This window comes from Aethalodelphis obliquidens, unplaced genomic scaffold (assembly GCF_003676395.1).
Source record: "Aethalodelphis obliquidens isolate GAN/ISIS:26980383/991018 unplaced genomic scaffold, ASM367639v1 scaffold4, whole genome shotgun sequence".
NCBI lineage: Eukaryota > Metazoa > Chordata > Mammalia > Artiodactyla > Delphinidae > Aethalodelphis > Aethalodelphis obliquidens.
In genome coordinates, this window is record NW_020837948.1 from 12,844,211 (window position 1) to 12,856,990 (window position 12,780).

The 12,780-nt window shown below is 36.5% G+C and overlaps 1 protein-coding gene across 3 annotated transcripts in view; it reads right to left on the reverse strand.

The window, feature by feature from the left end:
- The window catches only part of LMNB1 (lamin B1), an 81,172-nt gene that overhangs the window by 37,131 nt on the left and 31,261 nt on the right, over positions 1–12,780 (reverse strand). For all 3 annotated transcript variants that reach the window (XM_027098873.1, XM_027098881.1, XM_027098888.1), the window contains 4 exons: positions 11,612–11,768; positions 10,845–10,970; positions 7,665–7,835; positions 6,121–6,246 (listed from right to left, as the gene is read on the reverse strand). In XM_027098873.1, coding sequence (XP_026954674.1) covers positions 6,121–6,246; positions 7,665–7,835; positions 10,845–10,970; positions 11,612–11,768 — 580 coding nt within the window. The remainder of the gene's footprint in view (positions 1–6,120; positions 6,247–7,664; positions 7,836–10,844; positions 10,971–11,611; positions 11,769–12,780) is intronic.

Genomic DNA, 12,780 nt, shown 5'->3' on the forward strand with positions numbered 1-12,780 from the left:
AGGACACTACATAATGATCAAGGGATAGATCCAAGAAGAAGATATAACAATTGTAAATATTTATGCACTCAACATAGGAGCACCTCAGTACATAAGGCAAATGCTAACAGTCATAAAAGGGGAAATCGACAATAACACCATCATAGTAGGGGACTTCAACACCCCACTTTCACCAATGGACAGATCATCCAAAATGAAAATAAATAAGGAAACACAAGCTTTAAATGATACGTTAAACAAGATGGACTTAACTGATATTTATAGGACATGCCATCCAAAAACAACAGAATGTATTTTCTTCTCAAGTGTCCACGGAACATTCTCCAGGATATATCATATCTTGGGTCACAAATCAAGCCTTGGTAAATTTAAGAAAATTGAAATCAAGTATCTTTTCCGACCACAACGTTATGAGACTAGATATCAATTACAGGAAAAAAATCTGTAAAAAATACAAACACATGGAGGCTAAACAATACACTACTACCTAACCAAGAGATCACTGAAGAAATCAAAGAGGAAATCAAAAAATACCTATAAACGAATGACAATGAAAACACAACGACCCAAAACCTATGGGATGCAGCAAAAGCAGTTCTAAGAGGGAAGTTTACAGCAATACAATCCTACGTCAAGACACAACAAACATCTCAAATACACAACCTAACCTTACACCTAAAGCAATTAGAGAAAGAAGAACAAAAAAACACCAAAGTTAGCAGAAGGAAAGAAATCATAAAGATCAGATCAGAAATAAATGAAAAAGAAATGAAGGACACAATAGCAAAGATCAATAAAACTAAAGCTGGTTCTTTGAGAAGATAAACAAAATTGATAAATCATTAGTCAGATTCATGAAGAAAAATATGGAGAAGACTCAAATCAATACAATTAGAAATGAAAAAGGAGAAGTAACAACTGACACTGCAGAAATACAAAAGATCATGAGAGATTACTACAAGCAACTCTATGCCAATAAAATGGACAACCTGGAAGAAATGGACAAATTCTTAGAAAAGCACAACCTTCCGAGACTGAACCAGGAAGAAATAGAAAAATTTAAATAGACCAATCACAGGCACTGAAATTGAGACTGTGATTTACAATCTTCCAACAAACAAAAGCCCAGGACCAGATAGCTTCACAGGCAAATTCTACCAAACATGTAGAGAAGAGCTAACACCTATCCATCTCAAACTCTTCCAAAATACAGCAGAGGGAGGAACACTCCCAAATTCATTCTATGAGGCCACCTTCACCCTAATACCAAAACCAGACAAAGATGTCACAAAGAAAGAAAACTACAGGCCAATATCACTGATGAACATAGATGCAAAAATCCTCAACAAAGTACTAGCAAACAGAATCCAACAGCACATTAAAAGGATCATACACCCTGATCAAGTGTGGTTTACCCCAGGAATGCAAGGATTCTTCAATATATGCAAATCAATCGATGTGATACACCATATTAACAAACTGAAGGAGAAAAACCATATGGTCATCTCAATAGATGCAGAGAAAGCTTTCGACAAAATTCGACACCCATTTATGATAAAAACCCTCCAAAAAGTAGGCATAGAGGGAACCTACCTCAACATAATAAAGGCCATGTATGACAAACCCACAGTCAACATCGTTCTCAATGGTGAAAAACTGAAAGCATTTCCTCTAAGATCAGGAACAAGACAAGGTTGTCCACTCTCACCACTGTTATTCAACATAGTTTTGGAAGTTTTACCCACAGCAATCAGAGAAGAAAAAGAAATAAAAGGAATCCAAATCGGAAAAGAAGAAGGAAAACTGTCACTGTTTGCAGATGACATGATACTATACATAGAGAAGAATCCTAAAGACACTACCAGAAAACTACTAGAGCTAATCAATGAATTTGGTAAAGTAGCAGGATACAAAATTAATGCACAGAAATCTCTGGCATGCCTATACACTAATGATGAAAAATCTGAAAGAGAAATTAAGGAAACACCCCCATTTACCACTGCAACAAAAAGAATAAAATACCTAGGAATTTACCTACCTAAGGAGACAAAAGACCTGTATGTAGAAAATTATAAGACACTGATGAAAGAAGTTAAAGATGATACAAATAGATGGAGAGATATATACCATGTTCTTGGACTGGAAGAATCAACATTGTGAAAATGAGTATACTACCCAAAGAAATCTACAGATTCAATGCAATCCCTATCAAACTACCAATGGCATTTTTCACAGAACTAGGACAAAAAATTTCTCAATTTGTTTGGAAACATAAAAGACCCCAAATAGCCAAAGCAATCTTGAGAAAGAAAAACGGAGCTGGAGGAATCAGGCTCCTGGACTTCACACTATACTACAAAGCTACAGTAATCAAGACAGTATGGTACTGGCACAAAAACAGAAAGATAGATCAATGGAACAGGATAGAAAGCCCAGAGATAAACCGACACACCTATGGTCACCTTATTTTTGATAAAGGAAGCAAGAATATACAAAGGAGAAAAGACAGCCTGTTCAATAAGTGGTGCTGGGAAAACTCAACAGCTACATGTAAAAGAATGAAATTAGAACACTCCCTAACACCATACACAAAAATAAACTCAAAATGGATTAAAGACCTAAATGTAAGGCCAGACACTATCAAACTCTTAGAGGAAAACATAGGCAGAACACTCTATGACATAAATCACAGCAAGATCCTTTTTGACCCACCTCCTAGAGAAATGGAAATTAAAAAATAAACAAATGGGACCTAATGAAACTTCAAAGCTTTTGCACAGCAAAGGAAACCATAAACAAGACCAAAAGACAACCCTCAGAATGGGAGAAAATATTTGCAAATGAAGCAACTGACAAAGGATTAACCTCCAAAAGTTACAATCAGCTCACGCAACTCAATATCAAATAACAAACAACCCAATCCAAAAATGGGCAGAAGACCTAAATAGACATTTCTCCAAAGAAGATATACAGATTGCCAACAAACACATGAAAGGATGCTCAACATCACTTATCATTAGAAAAATGCAAATCAAAACTACAATGAGGTATCATCTCACACTGTTCAGAATGGCCATCAACAAAAAATCTACAAACAATAAATGCTGGAGAGGGTGTGGAGAAAAGGGAACCCTCCTGCACTGTTGGTGGAATGTAAAATGATACAGCCACTATTGAGAACAGTATGGAGGTTCCTTAAAAACTAAAAATAGAATTACCATAGGACCCAGCACTGCCACTACTGGGCATATACCCAGAGAAAACCATAATTCAAAAAGAGTCAGGTACCACAATGTTCATTGCAGCTGTATTTACAATAGCCAGGACATGGAAGCAACCTAAGTGTCCATCGAGAGGTGAATGGATAAAGAAGATGTGGCACATATATACAATGGAATATTACTCAGCCATAAAAAGAAACAAAACTGAGTTATTTGTAGTGAGGTGGATGGACACAGAGTCTGTCATACAGAGTGAAGTAAGTCAGAAAGAGAAAAGCAAATACCGTATGCTAACACATATATGGAATCTAAAAAGAAAAAATAGTTCTGAAGAACCTAGGGGCAGGACAGGAACAAAGACTCAGACATGGTGAATGGACTTGAGGATATGGGGAGGGGAAGGGTAAGCTGGGACAAAGTGAGAGAGTGGCATGGACTTATGTATACTACCAAATGTAAAATAGAAAACTAGTGGGAAGCGGCTGCATAGCACAGGGAGATCAGCTCGGTGCTTTGTGACCACCCAGAGGGGTGGGATAGGGAGGGTGGGAGGGAGAAGCAAGAGGGAGGAGATATGGGGATATATGTATATGTATAGCTTATTCACTTTGTTATAAAGCAGAAACTAACACACCATTGTAAATCAATTATACTCCAATAAAGATGTTAAAAAATTTTTTTAAATAAAAAATAAAGGCTATGTCAATTTTAAGTAAAACTAAGGAAGTATTTCACTAACATGAGTCACTTAACCAAAAAGGAAGTTCTATGGCCTAACATGCAGCATGATGAAACTAAGACTCCACAACAAATACAATTAAGATATACAGTATGAAAAATATATGGTTCTTTTCTTTTTGGTGATCTTTTTAAGGTTAAAATTTATCAACCAAAGAAGATATCCCTTAAGATATATTATTTATCATAAAATCTGATACCAGTAATGAATAGATGAAAGGATCATTCCCCATCCCCCTGAAATTTAGAGAGAAATTTTAAACTATTCTGGCTGAAGGAGGTGCTTCTCTCCTATTTCCTAAGGAGTGAGCTCCTCAAAACCCCCAGGGTCCTGCCTGCCATTTTTTAAAAACCACTAACATGAAGTTAACCAAAAAACTTGCAAAGATGCGAACATAACTACCAGGCAAACAGGGAAACAGCCCTGGACCTGAGTCAGAAGACGTAGCTACCAAATTTCAGAGCCTACCACTGTTTAACCACAGGCAAGTCTTAGTCTTTTCATCTGTAAAACATCCATACCTAGCATAATCAAGTGGATTAAGCACCAGCCACATCCTACACCCCCCAAAAGACAGGGAATTGTAAAGTTGAGGAAGAGGGGATAATTAGAATACGATTTATTAGATGGATAAAAGTAGTAAATGTCAACTCAGAGTAAAAACAGACAGGACTATTTTTGGAAAGGTACCTATTAAATGGTGCAATGGAAAAGAGATTGTTAAATTCTTTTCTTTTTTTTCTAGAATGCACTTATTCTCACAGGCATTCTCTGAAAGGCCAAATTCTTTTTTTTTTAATCTTTATTGGAGTATAATTGCTTTACAATGGTGTGTTAGTTTCTGCTTTATAACAAAGTGAATCAGCTATACACATACATATATCCCCACATCTCCTCCCTCTTGCGTCTCCCTCCCACCCTCCCTATCCCACCCCTCTAGGTGGTGAGATTGTTAAATTCTTAAAAGAAAATCTTTGAAGAGAGTGAGGTGTAAAGGGAAAAACTGGGAACTATGAAAGAAACCCATTTATCAGCCTACATTCTCTGGGCCGGTCATTAAACTCACCCAGGTCTGTGGTCAGACTGAATGAACTCAAAGGTCCTTGTCCTTCCAGCTCTACTGTTACATGAAAACTTCAAAATACTATCAGGACAAAATAGGTCCAAAATAATTTTTAAGTTTATGTTGTGAGTAATAAAGTAAGTACACATGATAAGCATTGTAAAAACTTCTGTTTTTTAATTAACTTTTTTTACACCACCCTGTTTTACATAACTCATTGCTTTCTAAATTCCTACAATAAATGTCTTCAGTTTTACAATCAGAAAAGGATATTACTAAAAACAAAAGAAAAAGAAAGCTCAATCAAGAATAAAAAATTTATTCATGTGGAAAATTTAAAACAACAAAATTTCCTCCCTTAAGGAAAATAGAAGCTGAAGTTACTTCCCAAGTAATTAAGGTGAGTAGATTATCAAAACATTCTGCATACTTATATGGTTGTATATGTACTTTGTGTGCACATTGACATCACCCTTAGACTTAAAAACCAGATTTCAGGCAGTGTCCACACCTGCTTACGCTGCACTCAGAGTGCACCATCACATACTGACAGACACCCATCAACACAACCAGTAACAGTCATGCGACAGTTAGGCGTGCCAATGAATCAATGAGTCACTAAATTCTTAACTAAGACGCAAATTGATGCTACTTCCCAAGATACTAACTATTGGGTATTCTAAGCACGGAAAAAATTTGTCTAGAAACACAAAGCATTTACCACCCACACAGAATTTCTGCAGGTTTTTCTTCATTATGGTTTCTAAATGTGATGAAAAAGAGTATGTTGGAAAGAGCACTATGTGGAGATCAGGCTGCTGGATGGGTCAGAAAACCTGGGCCCTGGGGTAAATCCAAGGAATAAGCCAGCAGGTTGCACCCTCAAGGGCAGCTCTGAGTAATCTATTAGGTCAGGAACAACAGTCTCTGCTCAGAGGATGCTTATGAAATGACGAATAGAAAAATATCTGGACAGCACTGTGAAACCAGAATTCAGGAAAATACTATCCTCTCTGAAAAGTGATTTCAGGCAGAGCTGAGCAGGTAGACTACCGTGGTGGAGGTGGCCTTCAAGTACAACTGCCATGCTTACTTACCTCTTTCTGTAGATTAGAAAGCTGAGATGAGAGACTCTCAATTCTCACACGACTTTCCATCAGTTCTTCCCTGGCACTATTGACAGTAGATGTATTCATCTCTGACGACAGTCTGGCATTCTCAAGCTAAATAAAGAAGCAGACCATAGTCAGTTTCATCTAGTGAATTAGAACAAACAAATGAGGAACCATGATTCATCTCAAGGCATCTCATTTCAAACCTAAACCCTGCCAGTAACTAGTTGATGAAACAGGAAAAGCATCATGAAGTTTGCTGATGTGCTATGAATTACCTTAAAAGTCTTTCTGCCTTTTCGGCTCAATTCCCAATATAGGAGCTTAACAATGCTGATATACCTGGGTCTTTACCCAAAATTTAGTGCTTCAATATTTCATCCATTATATATCTAATGTCTCAGATAACACTGCTAATAAGGAGACTGGACAGGAACAATTTAACTGTGGTGGCATTTGTAGGAAAACAAGCATCATATACCCCTAACCCACCAAATCTGATACAGAATATAAAGCAATAAGCAGAAAGTACTAATTTAGAGATTATTTCAAACCAAACAGACACACTTCTTTTCAGAAGCAAAAAACAGCTCCTCTGGTAGAAACAATATCCTGCTCCTCCAAATGCCCACAGCATTCTGTTCTGCATGTGTCTCAGGCACGTTTTTTATGTAGGTCTCCTCCCTGGCTCCCTTTGAGGCCAGAGTCTCTTTGACTGACTAATCCTTACTTAAGCTCTGTCACTGCCCAGCACAATGCCAGCACTGAGTAAGTGCGGAACAACTAAACGTAGGGATTAAAAGATCTCTCCCTCTCACCAGGCAATTACTACTTCATAACGTGGATTAAAAGCAACATGAACAATTTGAGGCCATGCAATGGAAATTATTTTCAACACCTCTATGACCCTAATTTTCTAAGTCTTCCACTAATAACTCTTTTTAATCAAATCATGTAATATTTAACACATTGGGGTAAAATTATTTACTACGAAAGCCCGTACTCAGGGAGTTAATAAATTTTTGCATGGTCTCCTAATACAAGAGAGAAGTTTCTATAGTCTTTTTTTAATGAATAATTAGTGGCAGAGGAAACTGCAGACACTGTCCATTTGGCCTTTGTTCAAAAAAGCCCAAAGTGTGGTGGTCACAACCTATGTACAATGATGACATGGAAGTCAGAACTAGATGCAGTCCAACAAGATTAGTACTTGTTACTGAAGGAGAAGCTATTTTCAGATGGCTGGAGTTTAACTAATATGACTTGACATGAATGATCAGTTGGACAAAGAGAAAAACCTTACCTTTGATAAAAGTTGAATAACCCTACTTTCTTTGAATAATCTCTAATAACATTTACTTTATAAAAAACTGCTTTCTTTAAAAAAAAATCCATTTTTTATATCCATGGAGACTAAGGGAATTCATTTAAGAAAACTAAAACAAACCAAACATCAAGTCATGTTCTCAGGGAGACTATGAAACAAAGGCTTCAAGTGTGTAAAGCCATCCCTGGAAGAGTCTGCTCACTTTGGCGTGGTAAGTCTGCTCCATCTCTTCCTTGTACAGCTTGACTTGGGCATCGTGTTGCTCTCTCATCTCATGAAGGGCTTGAGCCAGCTTGTACTCATACTCAATCTGACGCCCAGAATCCACCTCTACCAAGCGAGTTTCATGCTTCCTTCTGGTCTCATTAATCTCCTGCGGGGAGCGGGGAATGACATAAAACCAAGTTACTTACCATAGCTGCACTAGTACAAGTCTGAGTGACATCAAGGCCATCTGAGGTATTACACACCAAGCTCCTCATGTTTTGTCCTAGGGCAAGTATGTGAATAGATACTTTTTTGCCTTCATTTTCAAGTAAGAAGATTTTTTGAGCTGGAACTAATGACAGAAATGGTAGCATCTCAAGCCCTAGGAATTGTATGTTTCTTTTTAGTAGCATACCTATTTATTTCTCTAAAGGCAAGGAATGGCTGGAAGACTTACTAAAGTACCAGGCAATCGTGGATAACTAGGTACACTGAATAGCATGTAATTATTTTTCTAAATTGTACTGATGATACTAAGGACAACTCTGAAAAAAATCTAAAAGATAAGTTAGAAACTTATCAGCAAAACTTCAACTAGAAGATTTATACATAATAAAACTTTTCTTAGGCATACTAAGATGCAATAGACAGAGCAAGCTAATTTACATACTTATCCTAACAGCTGGTAGTGTGCTAAGGTATCAACATCAATTGATACAGAATCTTACTGACAATATTACGTTGCTATCTCAAGTACATATGACAATTCACTATTAAAGAATAGAAATAATAGGCATAATCCTTCACATTATGTTTTAAGGAACTATCCAAACTCGAATGGCTAGGAACACAAGTCTAAGAATAAAATTTTCATTCTAGCTTCTAGCTCTGAAAACACAACAGATCTGTCTTTAATGGCAATAATTAAAGAGGCCACAAGAGGGGGATATAAGAAGAACATGTTTCTGTATCATCTTACAGCATGCAGTTTTTCTTTGCATTTCCTCATTTTTCTCTTAACCAGAGGAAGATGCACTCGATAGAATCAGAAACCCAGGGTTCAAATTCCAGTTCTGCCATTAATCTCCCAAGGCTCACATCTATATGATGACGCGAATGATACTTAAATCATAAAAATATGCAAATAAAAGGTTTAGTTCAACAAATATTGAGTACCTACTAATCATTTTGCCCTTTGTCTGCCTCCTTTCCTCTTCTTCCTGTTTTTCTCCTTCCTCTTTCTTACCCCTAAACTGTTCATAATAAGGAATTTACGTATATTTATTGCATAGAATTTTATTCTCCATGTTAAAAAAAAGAAATGAGGAATATTTTAAATTCATTCTCAAAAAGGCAAAACCCCAAAATTCAAAGTTGCTACCCAAACATTCTAAAAATACTAAATTACTTTTTACTGATGCCGTTTTTCACTTAACATTTTATGTAGAATCAGTGACTTACAAAGAAAAAAATACTCAACTCCTGGTTTAAAGATGCAGGAGTACACACAGTGTCAAAAGTAAGAAATAATAGATCACGGACAATTTTAACAAAACAAAACAAAAATGTAGGTCAACTTAATATAAAGATACTTCAATTTATAAGCAGAACTGTAGTTAATAATTATATGACAGGGACTTCCCTGGTGGTGCTGTGGTTAAGAATTCACCTGCCAATGCAGGGGGACACGGGTTCAAGCCCTGGTCCAGGAAGATCCCACATGCCGCGGAGCAACTAAGCCTGTGCGCCACAACTACTGAAGCCCGAGTGCCTAGAGCCCGTGCTTGGCAACAAGAGAAGCCACTGCAATGAGAAGCCCGCGCACCACAACAAAGAGTAGCCCCCGCTCGCCGCAACTAGAGAAAGCCCGCGTGCGGCAACGAAGACCCAATGCAACCAAAAATAAATAATAAATAAATTTATTGAAAATAATGATAATAATTATTATTATATGACAGCATTCACTGTAGTTTACAAGAAGCTATCACACACAATATTCCACTTTGATCCTCACCACACCTTGAAGAAAAAATAGCAGGTACTGATATTTCATTTTTAAATAGGAAACTGACGCAAGAACTGTCCAAAGTCTGGCTGCTTATCCAGTGAGTGCACTTTGCCCCCACAATACCTAGTTTAATATTATATTGTCACAAAAATGGTCAGATTTTTATTATATTATTTTTTCTCCAAATAAAAAATATTATTTAACTTCTACAATAAATTTCTATTTTAAAAGCATTGTTAGTCACCGTTTTCAAAATTACATTACTTTTAAAAACATTATGTATTTAACTGCATGTTCTCTAACCTGGGTGAATTCCAACCGTCTTCAATTTTGAGAAAATATATATTCCCCTTTCTTCAACTGTATTACAGTACACTTCTTTTTTGGCAAATGTTGCTACCTTCACCCCTCAAGGCTTAACCAGAAGTTACGGCTTATAAATGATACTGTTAGATATACATATATAACTGTAAGTGCTCTGGGTAACCAGCCCCCAGTGGTTGCTGCCTCCCGGTATTCACCCGCTGTGTGATCCCCCTTCCATAGTGCATCTTGGTTGGTCTGTGTGATGGGGAGTGAGGGTATATCACTTTGGGATTAGTTAATAGAAGTTAATGTGGCTTGTCTTGCTCTCTCTCTCTCATCACTCACTCGAAGAGTCCTATCGTGAGCAGCCCTATTGAGAAGCCCATGCTGAACTGATACCTCTGGCCAAAAACCTACGAATGAACTCCAAACCGGTTCCTGCAGCCCAGGCTGAAAGCCTGACTACAACCTCATGAGAGACCCTGAAACAACCATCCAGTTAAGCAGCTCTCAGATCCCTGACCTTCAGAAACTGTGAGATAATAAAAGTCTGTGGTTTAAGTTACTAAGTTTTTGAAGTAATTTGTTAATTTGAAGTAATTTGTTAGGCAAAACATATAACTAATACAAATGCAGAGGTTGATAGTAATTAACAGCTGTAGCCAAGCCTTTTTAAGTTAGGTGGAAGTAAAAGCTTTTAAGTTTACCATAGCACCCTGACTTCTTCCTCGCAGTCCTTTAGCATCAGTGCCTTAAATAATTTGCCTACAAAATTCTTCCCATTTTTCATACGTATAGCTTATAACAAAGCCTTTTGGGATCCCTCCATTCCTTAAAAAAAATAAAATTATATATAATTACCTCCTCATACATGTTTTTACGAAACTCCAAGTCCTCAGTAAGGCTCTGACAGCGATTCTCCAAATCCACTTTAAGTAAAGTTTCATCTGCTAACTGTTTTTTCGCAGCAGCTAAAGAGGCTTCCAACTAATATAAGGAAAAAGAATTAATGAAAATTATACAGCAACCATTTAGCAATGAATTTAATAGATACCTACGGATTGAATCAAATCAAGTATTACAATTTCTATATATCTGTTAATGTATGAGAGTCCCTCATGATAACATTTATCACAGAACTGTGGGTTCAACTGCTGGTCCCACCCACAGAGTGTCACATCAAAACACCTCTCAAATTTGGTAAACGGCAACAGGGAATGAACAGAAACCTATGACTTACATTTGAAAACTCAAACTAACGATTTTAGCTACCACTTGCATTTTTTCCTGTGTGCAGAGCACCATTATGACACCTTCTCTCTTCTTACCTCGCATTTTGGTACAATAATGAAATAGGCTGTGAGAGCAAGAAACAGAATGAGCATAAGCACAACAGAGAGGACAGAGAGTAGCAACAAGATCTGCATAATCCAGACACAAGGACTGAGAGGTGAGGGTGCTTTACATGTTAGCTAGTTCAAGGCTATCCTTGCAGGTTAACCACCCACCAAAATAACTTAATAAATTTTTAAACGTAAAAAGCATAAAATAAATTTTACAATCAATCAATCAAAACAAATGGGGCAATTAACCTGCCAAATACGGCTCAAGAGCAGAGTTTACCTTACCTGGGCAATCTGATCCTTCAGATCCTCCAAATCGCTCTCTAAACTTTTTTTATCACCAAGAGCAGTAGCCAGAGCTGCATCTTTCGAATTCAGCGCGGCTTCGTATTCTCGAAGCTTGATCTGGGCTCCATTAAGATCAGATTCTTTCTTAGCATAACTGCAAGACATTTGAAAAAGTGCAAGAAATCAAATTATACCTCTGACTTGAAGCCTTCTCCCTCCCTGCTTAAGGGGGAAATAAAAGAAGAGGCAATTTAAATAAAGGCTGCCATAACCTACTAAAATTACAGGAGCAATTCAGGAACACTAGATCTAGAGTTTTTGGTGAATAATAACTTTCTCTTTCAATGATTTCCCTTCCCTGATTAGGAATGACTCTAGGTCTAAAATGTCCATAGGCCCAACGTACAAGAATCCTGGTTGTCTCTGAGGGAGAATACAAGTCCTCCTTTTTCTATAAAGAGGCATCTATATGCTTCACTAAAACATTTTTGAAGAAATGGAAATTTACTATTTTTAAATACAATGAATATTATAAAATAAGATGTACAGGAGACATAAATCAAGATAAACGATGAGATTAAGTAAGTGAAAATGAACTGTTACTTTAAAAAATAATTTTATGACTTGATGATATATAGAAACTCCTTTAACATTACCTAAGAATTAACTGACCCTAAGCTTGCAAGTAGTTTCCATTTCTTACATAAGAGGTGATTTTAAAATTTCCTTAACTACAAATAAGGGGCTTCCTAGTATTTTGAAGAAAAGTTAATTTTTCCTGTTTATACTATTAACTATCCAAGAATGAAACTCAAATTAAGGTTTCTTTTACTTCTAAATATCACTTTTTATTAAATGGAATTCTACATTATAAAATTAAGGTTCCTTAGGATACATTTTGTCAAATAATTATATTTTAAAGATCAGTATTTTTTAATCCAAATAAGTCCATTATCATTAATTAGTCATATGGGCAAAGCCTTAATAACATAAAAATTTTTGATAGCCATTCTTAATTAAAACTGATATTACAGACAAGTATTTCTACTACTGATGTGTGAGAGTGGGCTTAACAGAGGAATCTTTAGTTAACAGAACTTTTTAAAAATATTGTAATATTATAATAAAATGAAGAAAACAGCTATCCAAAGGATAAGCAAAGGTAG